Source organism: Calonectris borealis, chromosome 25 (genome assembly GCF_964195595.1).
Source record: "Calonectris borealis chromosome 25, bCalBor7.hap1.2, whole genome shotgun sequence".
NCBI classification, from domain to species: Eukaryota; Metazoa; Chordata; class Aves; order Procellariiformes; family Procellariidae; genus Calonectris; species Calonectris borealis.
In genome coordinates, this window is record NC_134336.1 from 1,570,601 (window position 1) to 1,588,486 (window position 17,886).

At 44.1% G+C, this 17,886-nt stretch overlaps 1 protein-coding gene across 4 annotated transcripts; it reads right to left on the bottom strand.

The window, feature by feature from the left end:
• Positions 1-4,552: 4,552 nt before the first annotated feature.
• On the bottom strand, positions 4,553-17,608 carry AGO4 (argonaute RISC component 4). Of its 4 annotated transcripts, XM_075173162.1 has the most exons (18): positions 17,398-17,608; positions 14,070-14,235; positions 13,238-13,358; positions 12,017-12,198; positions 11,477-11,613; positions 11,262-11,396; positions 10,998-11,085; positions 10,422-10,569; positions 10,222-10,341; positions 9,866-9,994; positions 9,570-9,703; positions 8,580-8,764; positions 8,115-8,274; positions 7,200-7,515; positions 6,821-6,955; positions 5,949-6,050; positions 5,526-5,725; positions 4,553-5,419 (listed from the first exon to the last, which is right to left on the bottom strand). In XM_075173162.1, exons 1-18 carry the CDS (start codon positions 17,414-17,416, stop codon positions 5,311-5,313), a joined length of 2,586 nt encoding a protein of 861 aa, XP_075029263.1. In that variant the 5' UTR covers positions 17,417-17,608; the 3' UTR covers positions 4,553-5,310. The 4 variants fall into 4 exon arrangements, with proteins under 4 accessions (XP_075029263.1, XP_075029262.1, XP_075029264.1 ...); XM_075173161.1 differs by lacking the exon at positions 17,398-17,608 and having other exon boundaries at positions 14,070-14,376; XM_075173163.1 differs by lacking the exons at positions 14,070-14,235; positions 17,398-17,608 and adding an exon at positions 13,449-13,527.
• Between the last annotated feature and the right edge of the window lie 278 nt (positions 17,609-17,886).

Genomic DNA, 17,886 nt, shown 5'->3' on the forward strand with positions numbered 1-17,886 from the left:
CAGGGCCGGGGCCGGTGCTGCACCGCCGCCCGCCGCAGCCGCCTCTCGCCGCGCCTCAGCGCGCACGCGCCGCCGCCGCCGCCCGGCCCCGCGCCCAACAAAGGCGGCGCCCGACGGGCCCGCCGCCATCTTGGGCCCGCGCGAGGCGGCGCGGCCGCCCCGGGGCTGCGAGGGGGGGACGGGGACACCGGGGGACACCGGGGGACACCGGGTGGCACCGGGCGGGGGGGACCCGGGCGGCCCCGAAGGGGGGCCCGAGCCGGTGCCTCGCCACTGCCCCGCAGCATCGACCGCCCGCGCTCGGGCCTGCCCTCTGCTCCACCGCCAGAGACATTTTTTGGTTTTTTTCCTTTTTTTGACTCATTTTGTGCTGCCAGGAGGAGGAGGAAGCGGCGGGGAACCAGTTCTTGTGTTGGCAGCTTTTTTGTTGTTCCTGAGGTGCTCCGGGGCTCGCTGGCCAGGAGCCCCCCGCGGCCCCACTCCACCAAAACCCAGCAAAACCAGGCAGAAACGGCCCGTTTTTCACCGTATTTGTCAGATTTACCCTCCCCAAAGAGTGCTGGAGAGCGAGAACACAGACTATGGCATGACGTTGATAATAAAGTCAGAAACCCCAGGAGCATTGCGTCAAGACAATGCTAAACGAGATCAGGTTCTTGATCCTAGCCAGGATCGTGTGAGGTAATGGAAGAAAGCCGCAGAAATTCAAGCTATTGCAGCGTTTTCACTTCTCGCTACACCGTGTAGTCGCACCCGCGCACGGGAGCGAGCAGGAGCAGCTCCCCTTGTCCCGGGGGACGGTGCCGGAGCAAAGCCAACGGGCGGTTGTTGTTCCGAGGCACATTTCGGCCCGAGAGCTGCCAGGGCTGCGGCCGGGCGCGGGGGCCGAGGCACGCGTTCGCTTACAGGCAGTGCGGTTCCTGGGGTTCTTTACATCGCTTTCGGAGGACGCTAGGATAAAGTCATCCTGTGCTTTCGGGCTCCTCGGGCTTGCCTGAGGCTGAACAATCTCAGTTCCCAAACCCACAGGATCTCCACTGCAAAAAAAAAAAAAAAAAAAAACCCAGAAGCAGGGTTTTGCGGAAGATGCAGGTTATTTTAAGCCATCGCGTGTCCCGAGTTCATTTATAGCTGTCATGTTTTGGCCTCGTCCAAAAGCTTTTTCTGTCCTTACTGTAGTATTTTTAGTGAAATACAGTTGTCTGAGGAAACAACAAACCCTCACCTGAAGCAGAAAAGATGAATAAGCAAACAGCTCTTTCATTTATTAATTTGCGACTCTCTAATATAGAATCACTTCTCCAGGCAGATACAGAGTCTATGGACACCGTATTTTCTCTAGACATTGCTACAGATTTTCCGAGAACATTAAAAAAAATATGCCCCTTCTAAACATCTCCTACTGCGGCTGGCACAGGCTCTGAAAACAGGTAGTGTAAGCCCTCCTTTTAGTATCACTGAAGATGTTATCCATGGATATTTCTATCGCTTTCTAAACCCTAGCACATCAGAAATAAATATGTTGTGGCAATGAGTTCCACAGGTTACACATTGTGTACAAGTTTTAATTAAAGTTAAATAATTTAAGACATTTGTTTACAGGCAACAGTATCGGTTGCTCACTCTGTACATTGCATTTATTAGACATCAACAAGGAAAAACAGAACATTTGGCACAAGAATGCCAATTTTTTTTTTATTATTATTATTTTTGGACACATGAACACAAAATATCCCTGCAGGCTAAAAAAAAAAAAAATACATTGCAAGTTGTACACGACCAGCATCTTATCGCAACATGGGGCTGCTAACCCACCCATAACAGCTTAGAAGGAGTACCTCGTATTGCTATAGACATACATCCAGTCCAAATTTAATAAAATACAATTTTAAACATTACAAGTCTAACAATATAGAAACAAAAATTACATCATAAGTCAAAATGAACAAATGCAAACATTTTACATTGAAGTTTCAGCCTCTAGACATAGAAATATGAAAATGTCAATAGCAAGGTATAAGAAAATCTGTAAGTGATATTACAAGATCTTTCCTCCAATGCACAAGGAAAAAACCTTGTAGTTGAAACAGTATTGATACAATGCCCTCCAAACCCTGCTTTCTTAAAATGAAAGCAGAGTTACTCCCTTGCTATTGAGCAAGAAAAATCCTACAGCACATCCACAAAGGTAGTTTGGGGGGTCGGTTTTGTTAAACACTGGATCTGAACAAAGGCGCCCTTCCCCATCTGAAGAGCAAAGCTGTTGGGAGAGGTTAAACAACTCTGACGCTTGTGTCTGGGACAAGACATACCGCGTGAAGCACGTTTGCCTGTACGTCACCGCCTCGCACACCCTTTGGATGCAGCTACAGGCACTACACTAAGCTGTGGTACTCACAACAAGAATAAATAAGCCAGGCTGTTCAAATGTTGGAGACAGGCTAACTAGTGATTGCCAGAGCTTGTTCAGAATTCAGCTGTTCACAAAGCAAGCAGAACTGGTTTGAAAATGGGATTTCTGCCCCCCCCCCCTTTTTTTTTTTAAAATGTCAACCACCCCCTTCCCCAACTCTTTTAACTTTGCTACATTTAAAATCTTTCACACCACATAGCTAAACAGTGGCCAACAGGCTTTATTTATAAAAAAAAACCAAAACAAAACACCCTAAGAACTACATCTACGAATGCACATCTTCCCATTGATTGACACATGCATAACGATTCAGTCAGTCCCAAGGGATTAATCCAGATCGTCAAGCCCAACCTCCAGACGTGGACTCAGACCCGTGTAGGACAGCACTGCCGACACTTTGATCTTACCATCACCACCACGCAACGGTCCTGAACTTCAGTGCTCTTCCCCCCCAGTGACAGCGCTGCACCCGTAGCGGTGCTTCTCTACAGCGGTGTTTTAACACGAGATTGAGTTAGGGTTCTCGCCCTGCGTCCCAGGGCTAGCCGAGGTCTAACAATCCGCGTAGTCTGAGGTTGAATATTCAGTCCAGAGGAGAGGCTCTCGCTTCACTCAATCTGAACTAGGAGTGCTTGGCACTGGACAACTAACTGGTGATAAAATTAAGTATTTCTTATGCACCCTTGATTAAACCAGTCATATTCTTGCCTAGTGCACAAACTCAAAATAGCGATCTTTGATCCTATAACCTAAAAAGGGTGCTCGGTTTGTTTTCAAGGTGCCAAAGTTCTCCATGTGTGTTGGGTCAGTCATAGTTCATTCTAAAAAGGGGTTTTTTGTATTCTCCCTGAACGAGTACTGAGAAAAGCAGCCATCTAGCTGAAGCAGCGGTCAGTCTCCCACCCACATGTCCTGATTTTATTACACAAGTGAGGTATTCTTTAAAAAAAAAAAAAAAAAACAAAAAACAAAAAAACCCAAAACAAAACCAGAACACCAACAAAAAAAAACACAAACTAAAAAGAATCTTTTTTTTTCCCCAATCTAAACCTGTCCACAATACGTGCCAGGAGCAGAGTTTGCTTCAGTCCCATTTTCAACAGAAATGAAAAAAGTTTAAACTTAATTTAATGAGACGTACTACTTGAAAGAAGGTTATAAAACTGCTTGAAGACTAAGTTCAGTGTACTCTAGTACAACTGAAAAAAACAGCATTTAGAAATGTAAACTTTAATTTATTTACAAGCTTAAAGACTGAAGGAAACAGCATTTCATATTGCTGAAATTTTGAGGGGGCTGGTTCCTAAGCTTTGGAACAGCAGACAACTTAGCAGCGAACCCCACACGAGTATCAGAGACCACAGTGCAATCGTTGGACTTCTCAAACTTCTGTTATCGAAGTAGTGGTGTTGGCTCTACTCAGTTTAGGAATAAGCTTTTAATCTGCGCTAACTCATGTTAAAACTGAGAGGAATCTAGTCTTAACGTACTATGTTCGTGGATTCCAAGAGTATTCAGTGAAACCAAGCCCCTCGTCTTTATTACACATTGCAGCTGAAAAAAGCCAAGCAGATTAAAAAGCCCTAATTTCTAGGCTGGGACAGAATCAGAGTATGAGACTTACATTGGTTAAACATGCTGTTGAATGCAGTTGTGTGAGCAACCTAGATTCCAGGGAAAAAAAGTTTAAAATGCTGGTACAAGTCCTTAGGTTGCCTGTCACACAATACATTTAGACTGTACAGATTGGCAAGCCTTTCCTACACATAACACCCAGTTTCCAAGCTTATAAAAATGTTGTAGACAGGACACCAACAGTGAATATAAAACAGTTAAAAATAATTCTTAAAAAAAGCATGGAAGTGCGTCTTTTCTAATTAGTTTCAGAAACTGCCAAATTGTGTGTTCAGAAAACGACACGAGAATGTTGGTTAAACTCATGCACAATCCTCAGCTAGAAAATTACACTGTTGGGGGGCTTAAAAAACAAATATTTATTGCCAAAGTTAAACCTTCTATGAGAAAAAAGTTTTAAAATCACTTAGATTTATCAAACCACACAGCAGCATAAAGTGGGCACTTTTGTAAAAGTTTGCAAAATACCTAAAAGCTAATTTTTTTTTTGTTTTTATCATTTTTAGAGGGGGAAATGATGGTTCAGTACTTGTTACGATACCATGGCAGTATTATTTGTAGCCATTATAATTAAAATCTACTGACAGGCATCACTATCTGGTTATATTACACATTCACAGAACAAGAACCACCTATTTGAACTCGCAGTATAGTGCAATTGCTTTGCAGCCGAAGTCTGCAGAGATTAAAAAGATAATTAGTAAAACTGACAAAAAACTGCAATACCTGTGAAAGTTATGTTTGTTAAAAGGCATTTACAGTAGTGAAGTCTAAAATCTCCATTAAAAAATCTATGGCCCCACACAATAGAACAATTACATTTAACTGGAGTAAAACATTTTGCCATAATATGCATACTCACTAAGCAGTGCATGAAGACAGGGAATCAGTCGTCATGATAAACTAATGCGATGAGAAGATAACTTAAAAATGGTAGCTAGCAAAATATTCAATAGAAACCTTTCGTGCCAAGTCCTTTAAAAATTTCAGGATGATCAGCCGTTTGCGCTTTGAGGTAAAAATTCAGTCCAATGCATCAGAAAAGACAGTCTATGGATTTCTATTACATAAAATAATGAAACAAATGGCTCAATTGTGTTGGTGCATCAGACATCGCTGTGAAGTACAGATTCAGTGCGACTGTTCAGAGCTGCTGGTAGTGGGCAGTCTGAAATAAACTGGGCCCTAGCCATAGCAGTAGGCGTTCAAAACATTTCAGGACTGCATGGGTTGTTGGTTTTGCCTCATCTTCCCAGATGCTCTCAAGCAAAATACATCGTATGCTGAGTATCATGGTGGATCTGCACTGCCTTTGCCAGAGCCTGAGGATCGCGGCCATTGCTCTGTCCTGACACATGGCTGCCTTCAGCACTGTAAAAATGCAGACACATAGAGAGAACCATGAACAACTGGGCCAAGCAGCATATAATTCGGGTCCATTATCTGGCTACCAAGACGACGAGGCACAGTTTCTCACCTGTCATGATCCTTGTCCACAAGATGGTACCTGGCCCTAAACGCTACCAGCCTGGCATAGTATGCAGGAGCTGGAATAGAGACAGATCGCGTACACCGGACATACGTGTGACACAGCTGATACGTCAGCAGCTGTAGTTCGTCTGCAGTAAAACAGTTGTCATCCCACAAGACCTGATAGTGGGAGGGCCGGCTGGTTCCCTGTGGAGAACAGATGAGCAGTCAGCTGGAGAGCATCAACAAAACCCGAGGTGGCAGCTGAAGGTTGTACCTTCTATCAGAGCATGGAAGAGTAAGTGCCAAACGGGCACTGAACTGATGTGGCTGTGAGTCTGCCGAGCTATACATAGAAGCAACATTACTCATCAGCACAACTATACGGATTTAGTCCCATAGCCTGAGCACAGCAGAGCTGAAACGTTACCTGAATTCCCGCATGGCTACAGAGGTAAAAGTCAAATTCAGAAGGATGTGTGATCGTGCTGTCCACAGTAGTGCCTGCTGGTACGTTGCCGCTCTTACCCACCTATTGAGGAAAGTTTATTATTAGCCCATGGTTTTTTTGGAAGTGACCTAAAAATACCTCCTAAGGTAGGTTCTGTTTGAGAATTTACTGCTCAAAAAGGTGGAAAAATATTAAGGTCATTTACACAGGAGAAGTGAAAGCATTCTCTGAGAGTTCATTTTTAGAAATTTCACCAAATCCAACTGGTGTGTCATCAGAGAAAAATAAAATACTTGCCAGTAGCATTAAAATTGCAGAGTAGGATCAAGCCTACACAAGTCACTCAGGATCTGAAAATGCAGGTTCTCTCAAATAAATTTATTTCATACCCTTGTTTGCACTCACACCCCAGAGATCTGTATTTTTCAAGCAAACCTGAGATCAAGAACTTTCCTAAAGAAGGCTCCTTAGTTGGCTTGTGGATTTGTGCCATAGGCAAATCTTACAGATGCATCTAGAGACAGAACAGGCAACAAACTGAACAACTAGTTCAGTTTATAGTCAGGAATCCCAGACTATAGCTCCAGATACACAAATACAGGGATATAGAGTACGCCTGCTCCAAAAGGGGCTGGGAACAAGCTGTTCCATCTGACCGCTTGATCTCGAGCAAGAAAAAAAGGGGAGGAACTGGTTATTTTGGTAGAAAAGCACAGTTACTGCACAGAACTGCTACCGCTCGTACAGATTAATTCCGCTTTAGTGGGCAAGATGGATACCACCCCTCTTAAGCAAACAATCTTACTTTCCTGTTGCCATCACCTCCTCCTTATGTATTCAACATTACTTGCCCTTTCAGTTTTGTCAGCACAGAATAGTCTGGTGTGATGCCTTTTCTGCACAACAATGTAGGTTATTCCTGGTCTATAATCTTCTTCCAAACTAATACAGGCCTTCCGGATTGCTATCAGTTCTGGCCAAGCTACCTAGAAGTAGAAGATTTAACTATTAGGTGCTGAATTCAGTATATATAATATTATTTTCATTTTTTCTGGGTACAAATGCCGCTTCATAAGGAACATGATCAGACAGGATAACTGTACATTGTGCTTGCCAGGAAAACTCAATGAAACCATTAATTGTACCCTTAACAAACGCAATCCACACAAAAATATATATTTTCAAGAGCCAATCCCTTTTCACAAGCAACAAGAAATCATTAGACAATACCTGCTTCATCTGTCCTTCTGATACTCCCCCTCTGTAGTAAATGATCCTTGTGGGCTTGAAACGAGTGGATTTGTAAAACTGGATCAATAGTTCTCGCACCATGTTAGTCAGGTCCTGTATCACCTCCTGACTGTACAGCAGCTCCTGGGAGGTCTCCTGACGGGAGGTCTGCACGCGCACCGTAGCACAGTAACGGCTGGGATGGCCGTCCATGCTGCCTACCACAGCAGCAATGGAAGGCTTCTTTCCATCCCCAGCAGGAGGGTGAGTGACATCTGCTCCCAAAAAGATCACTGGCTGCTGGAACACCGAGGGCCTGTTTAATAAGATTAAGGTTTATTACATAATAAATAATGATAATAATACAAAGAAGGGGGGTGAGGAAGGGAAAAAAAATTACAACCGAGGAAGGTATATTCAAACAGAACTAAAGCCCTGTCAGAATCTTTAAGGATGAAGTTCTCTGCCTCAAGCTTTTACACTCCAGAGAGAACAGAAACTGAAAAGGAAAGGACCGAAGGCAGACAAAGTTACAAGCATTTATCACAAGTCACTCTTCCTCACTCCTTTTCTTTCAATTTGGAAGGAAATACAGTATGCTTAAGGAGGTGGCAAGAGGAAAAGGTAGACTGACTGAACCCGAAGACAGGAAAAAGAGACATAGAAAAAAAAAAGGCCTTTGTGAGCTTGTTTTCACACACACTGCTGGATGGCTCTAACACTAGAGATGATCCTCGGCACAGGGCTTACTAGGCAGATTCTGAATGCAGAAGCATCCTTCTCTGTCCACTTCAGACTGTGGGTATTTTTAAAGCATGTAATATTTTGAAAGGTATCATTTTAGTGAACAGAACAAAATGACACCGTTTTGCTTGACAATCCAGACTTCAAGGAGAGCTTTAGATTTAATCTCACCTTTGATGAGGTACAAGCACATTGTTGATTCCTCCAAGCTTTGCATTTATCTTCAGACACAGGTTGGACAGCGTTTGGGGTGAGGTTTTTACCACATTCTTTACCTGAACACACTGAGTGGCCATTCCTAGAAGAGTGTCACCAACCCGCTTTACTTCAGCTGTGACAAAAAAATAAGTTAGTGGTTCCAATTACCTGAACAGTCAGTAGTTCCATCTGCTTTCTCTTCCCACCACCCCCCCCAATTGTTATGGTAATTCAGATCCTTAAAAGTTCACTAACAAAGGTTCAGTTCACTCGCTGGTAATACACAAGCACTCCAATCAGGCCTGACAAACCCATCTCCAAAACCACCTTCTAAATGGAAGATAGCGCCTGCTCTGTCTCCTTCCTACCACTAAAGCGCACAATAAGATGCCCACTTGCCGTACAACTAATTAACACTTTACAGCCTCTTCTCCATACCGTACACGGGTGTCTTTCCGGGTAGAATCACCACGATCAGCTGCAGACCAACGTAAGTCAGTTTTAAGTGTTTAAACATGGGCTCCACGCTGTCTGCACCCTGGGCGTATTTGCAGAAACAGGGCTGGCCTTGGATCGGCATCCCTGCATCTTTGGAGATCTTGCGCAGCTGGTCAGTAAAACTCCTGTAAATGAAATTTAAATGGATTTGTCCTGCCTTTTTCACTATGTTTCACTTTGCCATTAATGGCATTTCAAATTGCCATTAATAGATCTAAGCTATTTCAGCTATTTCACAGCACTTCCAATTTGACACTACAGTAATTATTTTTTAGCACTTCTATCACTCTAAGAAACTCGCTAATAGGGTTCTAATCCTGTTTGAGGACATTTCATAAGCCTCTGTTTCTGTAATTTTAGGAGTCTTGGGGAAACAAACATACATTTGAGTTGAGCATTCTGAGGCAGATTCCCAAACTAATATTGATGCTCTGGTAGATTTTTTTACTCATCCACCAAACTTATCTGAGCATTACTGCAGCCCATGATTTTTGTCAAACATTTCAGTGGTTCACACAACCTCTATCTTTAGGATTCTGTAGAGTAATTTGAAGGACAGGGGAAAAAATATGGCGTTATGTTGCCTGGAAGGCAGTAAAGGTTAAGAAAAAAAAAAGTTCAGGTTTTAGAATAAATGACCATCATCAGTTCTTTGTAAAAACAACAGAATACAAGTGGAATGCAGTCTCCAGAGCAGGAAACACAGCCTCAGTGGTAAGGGAATTAATGCTTTTCCTAGCTGGCCAATTAGGTTATGAACTTTGTTGTAGTCTCCTCCCAAATTGTAAATATTTAAGACACCGCGGAACTGTCATTTCCTCTTTTTCTATTAGATGCATTAAAATCAACTTATATTCCATATCACCTTTCAGAAATACGAGGAAAATAAACCTTGAAATAAGTATCCTGAATAAATAGGAAAATACTTACTTTAGTAAGTCTTCCCTGCATTGTTTTTGAGGAGCAAAACAGGCAACAGCCCAAACTTTAATCTCAATGCCAGCATAGAACTGTTTCCCTCTCATGTCCCACACGCCTTGGTTTGGTGTGGCCACAGTCTTGTTCTAGGAAAAAAACAAAGGCAAATTAAAATAAAATGCTGCTTTATTTTGACTATAGCCCAACAGTGCTCATACAAAGGAAGCCTTATGAGAAGATATAGGGAACACTTAACGAATTTAAATAACCTCAGGACAAGGTATTTTACAAGACACGGAAAAACTCACCCTGCCTCCATATTGCAGCATTGGTGCTGGCAAAACTCTGCCTGTCAACTCCGTCATTTCATTATGGACAACGATACCAAACTCCTTCAGATATGGATCAGGTCCACCGACCATACTGTTACTTTTCACCTGGTGATAAGAAAAGTATTTATGTAACTACACCTAATGCTTCAGGTGGCTCTGTCCTCTTTGCCAGAAATAGACTTTCTATTTTAAAGGATTTGTTTTAAAGAAGTCAGATTTTTTAACTTCTGCAGTTCTTGGTCATTCTGCTTATTATTACATATGCTACAATGCTTCTGGAAGAGCCGTAAGAAGTGACACACGCAGACTGTTTAGCTGGAAAAAACACTTACTAGTCTGCTGATTTCTTCCTGTCGGTCCGGTGCAGATCTTGCAGTTGCTTTTATCATAGTTGACGTCTGATTGTCCGTTAGCTTCTTTATACATCTCTGGCCTGCCACTATGTTACACACCTACACAGGAACAGCAAGAGGTGGCATGATACCGTTTAGCAGACGATATACCGCAATACAAGAGAAAGTTAGATTCTTACCTCAAGCGGTAAGTATGTGTGTTTCTGTTCCTGTCCTACTTGGAGACAGGGAAGGTGAGGATATTTTAGCTGTAGACTGTACTTCTGCTTAAAATACTGAGCTACTGTACACTCCATAGCCTGCCCATTTTCCAGCTGCAGAGGAAACCTACAAAGGACATTTGTTCTGGTTAGACTTTGCAAGTTTTTTTTTTTTTTAAAAGGAAAAAATGGTATGGAAAAATCTATTCCAAACTAGAAATGCTGGAAACATTTATTTTCCTTAGCCACTGGATCTCTTCTTTATGAAAAGATTTTATAGACTATATACTGAATTTTTCATAGCTATTTTAAAAATTATAGCCTTTGATAACTATATTTAAAAGTCAGGATACAGCTTCAATTTTCCTGTGTTGAAGGAAATAAAGCAGTGGTCTAAACCTACACTACTGCTCTACTCCACTAAGACTAAATATTCTTGTAAAGCCACACAACTGCTTCACCTCCAGAATCAACTATTCTTGCATAAACAACATAGCTAGTATATCTAATAGGTTCAAGATTTTAAAAGTTGTCAGAAAGTGCTTGTATACATACGTCTGATGACTGGCTGGTCGCCGAGTAACATTGCAAACTCGGTATTTTCTCTTCATCTGGCCACAGTGGGTAACCTCCACTTTTAGACCTGAAAACCCAACACAAAATTCATCTAAATAAATTCAGGCATAGGAGTCACCTCCGAAAAAGATGAGGGCAAAAAGGAACAGGCCAGCTTCCCAAGTGCCTTGCAAATTTTCATTACAACATAATATGAGCAGGTTTCCAGTATTTTGTTGCACCAGCTTTAGAACAAGCCTTTACCTCTGATTTCTTTGGTAAATTTGACACGCTGGGAGTCCGTAAGAGGCTTGGTTTGTTCGTTGATGTTCTGAATGTCCAACACCTCGCACATGAACTCAATGATAGGCTGCGCACGATAGAAAGCAGTTGCTGACACTAAGATAAAAAAAAGAGGATATTTAATTTAAAAGCAGCAAGAACTCCGTTACGTTAGTGAGACAGAATTTCCTACATACCATCGATGTTGAGCATCATGTTCCACATGGCAGGCCTGACCGACTGGTGGAAACCGAACCAGACCTCCCTGCCACCACCCAGAGGGTGGTAATAACCTTCAGGGGGGGAGAAAAAGGAGCGACCCACAGGAGTGTACCTGAAAAAAATAAGAGAATTAATACTTTGATCATTCTTTTCTGATACACCTTTTTACATTCATGCTTATAGTGTTTAAAAGTACAGTAAATTTCTACAGTGCGTTAGAACTGTTAGAGCTAACTTATGGCAAGCACACAAAGCCTTTACCGACAGTGCAGTTGGAAAGGCCATAGCAAATTCCTGTTAGAAACATGACCAGCAAATACAAGTCCTGAGTTCAGATCAGATTTCCCTATTCTAGTGTGAATTTGTAAGGCAGGCGTTGAATTACACAACTGCATCCCTCATCCCTTCTACCGCAGGAAAGTATAATAGCAGTAGAACAGCAGCAAGTAATAACTAATACAAACGTTAAGAAGATATAAGATTCAGCCTGTCAGGAAGGCACCAAAAGTACCCACCTCATGGAGGGAAGGTGCCGTGTGATTACGTCAAGCGCCTGTACAGAATCTTCAGGAACTTCATTCAAGTGCCCTGCCAGAGCTTCCAGCAGCAACTGAAGGCTGACGACTGACACCCACTGAATGGACACTTTAAATGTCTGGTCCTTCCCCTCTCCTGGAAGTGTCACCTCCATATCCACCTGACATAGTCAGAACAGAATTAAGCACAAGCTTTTTTTATGGATTGCAGACTATCACAACACTAAGCAGCATTACGTTTTTCTCCTAGGTATTCTTTGAATCCATGTTTTTGATGATTAGTTTGTGCAATTCTCTTAAAATATTACAGATGGTTTCCTTAGGATTTCGAAAGCTTGTAATTTAGTCATCTGAGAAACTGCACTGAGGTATCTTCAAGTGTAAGTTTTAAGCAGTAATTAGGATGGTCACATCAAAGCTCTGGAGAACTGTGAGCCATTTTTTTTTAAGTCAGCCAATTAATAGCAAGATGTCTTCTGAACCAAACGGGAAGGCAAGAAAACCTTTTGGTCAAAAAAACGACTCACTGGGAAACACAAATCTCAAAATTCTAGCACTGTACTTGAGATTATTCTCACACACCATCAGCCCAGAGCATAAATATGAACTCATTTTATGTATTCCTCATGGCACTGTACAAGCAATAACCAGATTCCTGGGGAGAAGAGTAGATGGGGATTAACTTTTGTATCACGACTGGTTAATACAGATTGCAATCAGGTAGAGCCAGGGTGCTGGTGAGCACGGCCCAGCACACGAAGGGCCAGTGCAGCTCATCTAGTTGTACTTATGGAACAGGAGAATGTATCTCAATAGAGCAGCCAAACCAAATGATGATATTTGTCATCTACAACTACTTTATCATTTAGCAACACAACAAGTGTTAGAACAGAGAAAAGTGAAGTTTCTAGCAGGGTGGGGGGGAAATCTACTTGCAGCTGAAAGAGCACAACATACTAATTCACACTATCACTGAGAAATTCTCCAACTAAAGAGCTGGGAACTAGAAAGCCAAAGACAACAAAACTTCAGTAAAACAGCAAGTTCCTAGAGATTCCTGACTGGCGCTGCCTGTCATTTCCAAGACTATAGCAATACATGTGACAGCGTTTTGGGTTTATGTCAATAAAAGAACACTTTTCAAATAACACTGTAACAGTTTTCCCACAGAAACTTAAAACTGCTTATAGTAACACTTACTCTATCCCGGCCAATAGGTAATGGGTGTGCAGTATACATGTTCCGTTTCCCATCGTATCCAGGCTGCCGATCACCAAATATCTGCATCTTGAAGTGTCTCACCATAGTATCCACCACCTCTCTACAGAGGGATTTACCGCATTAGGTTGAAGAACAGAAAACCCAGCAATGGTCTTTCATAGTTTATAATTCCTTTTTCACATTTTCTTACATGAGCAAGGTAGGAGAAACAACAATGCACCAGAGTACACCCAAGTCAACACCAGGAGTTTTAAGCCACCTCCAGATTAAGACACCTAAGTTTCAACATACAGGCGTCTATAGGCAAGGCAGGTATCCGTACTGTCAGCAGAGATACAGTCCAAACAGGCAGTGGAATCTGGAGAGCTGTTCAAACACAGCAGCAAATACAAGCATCTACCCTGGGGTGAGCGGGCGTGCTCTGTGGATTGATTCTACCGACAAAGCATCCACATGTGGACCCTAAATTTTGGTGTCAGTCTACAAGCTGAATTCCTTCCCCGCAGCTGCTAACACACATTTGTATAATAGACTGTGGAACAATTATCAGGGACATTCACTTGTAGACTGGAAAATAAAACCAGCTGTAGTTCAACGTTTAGTATGTTTCCTAGAGCCTTCCAGATTACAGGCCACTTGCAAAACATCTTAATAAATTTAATAATATTATATTATAGTTCACTGAAAAGCAACTGCTAACCATAGTACAAACATAAACTAGTCTTTAGCAGATTAAGCATTTCTAGGATGTACAGTTTTCTTAAATTGAGGCATATACACTCTTTAATTTTTTTTATTAAACAACTCATACCTGTTCACTCTTCGGGGTCGTTTTTCTGGTTTGATATCTACATCATAGTGATAAACATCAATCTTAGGGATCTGAACCTGAAAATGATTGGCCAGGAGGCGGATGGGTTTCCCAACAGTTCCCAGGCCTGGGCGACGGGGTGGCTGGAAAAGGCTTGCCGGGGGCCCTAGGGAAGTCAAATAAATATGCATGAGATGTAACTGATCATTCAGTGCAGCAGCCTTTCAGGTGTGCTTTAGCTGACTTTCTGACAGGGCAGAAAGAAATCTCAAGTAGCTTTCTGAGGTTGCAAATGGAGGTGTTCCAAGCTGCTCGGAACTTCCAGGGGAGAAAAAATGTGTTCCCTAAAGCATATATAGGTTAGTGCCACAATTCATTCTCAAAATTTTAGTGACATTTATTCATGACTGCGGTTATGAACTTGACAGAGTCCTGAGATGGAATGCAACCATTTATATATTATGTATTTTTATATAATGTAAGATAAATGTATTCCTACCACCATTTCTAGAATTAGCCAACAGCCACACAAGCCACACTTTTTCATTATTTTCACCATAGGCTTAAAGTTCAGATGTTAATGATTGTCAATGTTGGCATGCTTAGGACATACACCCCCAATTTTTATCTGAAAATTGATATTATCTGGAAATGGGTAAGGGATATTTTTATTCTAAACTAAACTAAAAACATGTTTCTGTATTGGATCTAAGCTAAACCAGTTTTGTCATTTCCTTTACATCATGAACACATCACTTTTGTTAATAGTGAGATACTTTTCCCCTAGAGCACAATTTCAGCCAATTTAAAATTCCAACACAAAGAAAGGAATGAGAAAAGGTTTAGGCTTTCTTCTAAAAGGAAGAGTAAGGGAGAAAGCATCAAGACAGGTATAGACTCCTAATAGATGTGGAGAAGATAATTTATTTGGATAAAAGTAAGAGCTTCAGGAACAGTTCTAAGGAGGAAATTATTAGAGGTTTGAAAAAGTACTCACATGCAAGCTAGTCAGTAGTTAAGTCTTTAGTTAACTTCCTCAAAGTGTTAAGATCTGAGATACCATGTTAACAAGATTAAACAGACTTTTTAAAAAATCTATCACAGCCTCAGTTGACACTGCACATAAAGCAAATTGAATTAGTACATTTTCATGGGTTTTGTCTATATCTGCCAGTGCTTAGTGTGATCAAAGTTTCTTCCCTCTATTGTAGAGTAGCAAAGGAGAGGAGGAAAAAGTACTACAATACAAGAATGCAATAATAAAGCAATTATAAAACTTAGGGCAAATTTAGTATCATAAGACTGTGTCAACCTGCCAGTATCCACTTAAGCCAAAGGCTCACAGTTTATACCAGAAGTAGGTAAGCTGCGGGAGGATGAAGCTTATATTTGGGTACGCTTCAGGGTGCAGCAATAAACTTTAATGCAGTCATAAACTAAACCCAGGACCAAATCTAAGGAGCCTTCTACACTGGGTTTATAAGCCATCCGATGGCTACTACATTACCAATGAAAATTACCGATCTGAGGACACTAACCCCGGAATATTTTTAAGCAGAAGTAACACTTAGAGCATGGAAGCAGCTGTAGCCCACTTGACACGTCAGCTCCCCAAAGCTGCAGCAGCAGGGTGGCTGCCGGGGCCACAGACATCCCACGCGACATCGCTCTGCACCCGCCTGACTAGTTGCGATCTGTCCAGGAGGAGCTCGCGAGGCCGTAGTTAAACAGGTTGTGGGGTACAGTTAGTACTTTAAAGAACTACAGCTGTCTTGACAAGCATGAATCATCAAGGGCAATCAAAATTTGCTGTGCTTATTTGGATACTAGAGAGATGATCCATTAATCCCGTGGTAATTAGTCTGAAGTAAGTGCAGGCACTGACCTCCCGCAAGAGATTAAATGACAACTATATTTACCCATTTTCCTCTCTCAGTATTGACAAGTTTTGTAAAGAGGCATGGCAACGCTGACCTCAGTCAGATCAAAGGAGATAAAGCTTGTATCTTCTCCTTTCTAAAGTTATTTCTCAAGGGATTCCAGAGAATAAGCTAAAAAACTGTTTGCCCATTTGAAGCCAGGCTGCCCTACAAGTCACACTGATTTTATCAGGATTTTTACCTGATGGCCTGACTTGGGTTATACGTGCTGTCAGGCTTTTAATTTCTTCTACTCTGTGTCGATCTGTACTAACCACCCTCAACCAAGTTACTTCAGACAGGAAGCAGTTTTACAAAACTAAAAGAGGATCTCCTTCTACAGTTGGAAGCCAGAGAGGACATGCTACAGCATATATACATACAGCAGGTTCTCGAAGTCAGCCCTCCACTATCTTAAAATCTAGATTCTTCTGGAATTGCACCTTTGTGTCAATAAACATCTCTTATCTCACCAAAATTAACACTACTTCGATTATACCAATAGTTCGATCGGGAACTTGATGGGTAAGATGCGCAGACCACTTAGGTCAAGAAATACATCTCACAGACATTTGATAGAAGAATAATCATGGAATAAGACACAAGTAGGAAAATGCCACATGCAAAATACCACCCATATTTAACTAACGTTTGTTTAAAAAAAAAAAAAAAAGTCCGTATTTTCAGAAAGTATCACCTTAAACTCTTAGTAATGGCTTAACGTCAAAAATACAACTTATTATTGTACCGTTTACAGGGCTCCCGTGCAGGGAGCACACTGCTGTGTCCATCTAGAGACCTACGTGCGCTTCCCCCTCTCCTCGCTATCGTTCCACTCACAAGCCAGAGCCCAGCCGCACTCGAGGCCGGGTCCTATTTACTCTCGGGAGGGTAAGTCACCCGATAGCCCAGGCAGAGAACCTCCACCGCAGCTGGCAACCTGTTCAGCGGGAGCTGTAAGGGCACATGCAAATCTGCTCGGAAAGTTTAGCGACCTGCTGCAGTTCCTCTTTAAAGGGAAGCGCCCGGCGGCTGCCAAGACGCCTCCGAGCCCGCTCGCGTGTCAGCCCGCCGCCGGAGGCCTGCTGCGGGGTCACCAGCGGCCCCGGGGCCCGCCGGGCCCGGCCTGCGGCACAGACCGGACCGCCCGCCCCAGGCCGCGGCCGGCCCGGCCCAGCCGCGAACGCCCGCGGATGGCGGGGGCAGCCCCCGCCGGGGCCAGCCGGGCCCGCGGCCTCCTATCCCCCGCCGACACAGCCCGCCGGGCCCGGAGCCGGGTCAGCGCGGCGCGGGGCCCGCGCCTGACAGGGCCGGCGCTGACCGCGACCCGCCAGGCCGCGGCCGGCCGGGCCCCCGCGCCGCGGGCCGCCCCCTCCGCACCGCCCCCTCTGCGCCCCCGCGGCTCTCACCGGGTCCCAGCGCTTCCATGGCGGCGGCGGCGGCCTCGCTGCGGTCCCCCCCGGCCCCGACGACCGCCCCGGGCCCCGCCGCCGGCCCCGCCGCCGCCGCCGCGTAGCGCTTGATCTCGGGAATATTGGCTCCGGGGTGGGGGCCCGGCGCGGGAACGGGGGCGGCGGCGGGGCGCGGGGAGGAGGAGGAGCAGGGGGGGGCGCGGCGGGGAGCGGTCCCCGCGCTCCGCTTCCCCGAGCGGCGGCGCAAACAATCCCCCCGCTGCGCCGCCGCCGAGCCCGAGCCCGCGCGCGCCCCCGCCGCCGCCAGCACGCGCCGCCTCCCCCCGCGCGCGCCCCCCGCCGCCCGGGCGAGGAGGAGGAGGAGGAGGAGGAGGAGGAGGAGGAAGAGGCCGCTCCACGCTGCCGGTGCCGCCGGCTCGCGCACGCGCGCCGCCCCCTGCCGGCGGGGGCGCGCACGCCGCCCGCACCCTTTCAACGCCGGCGCGG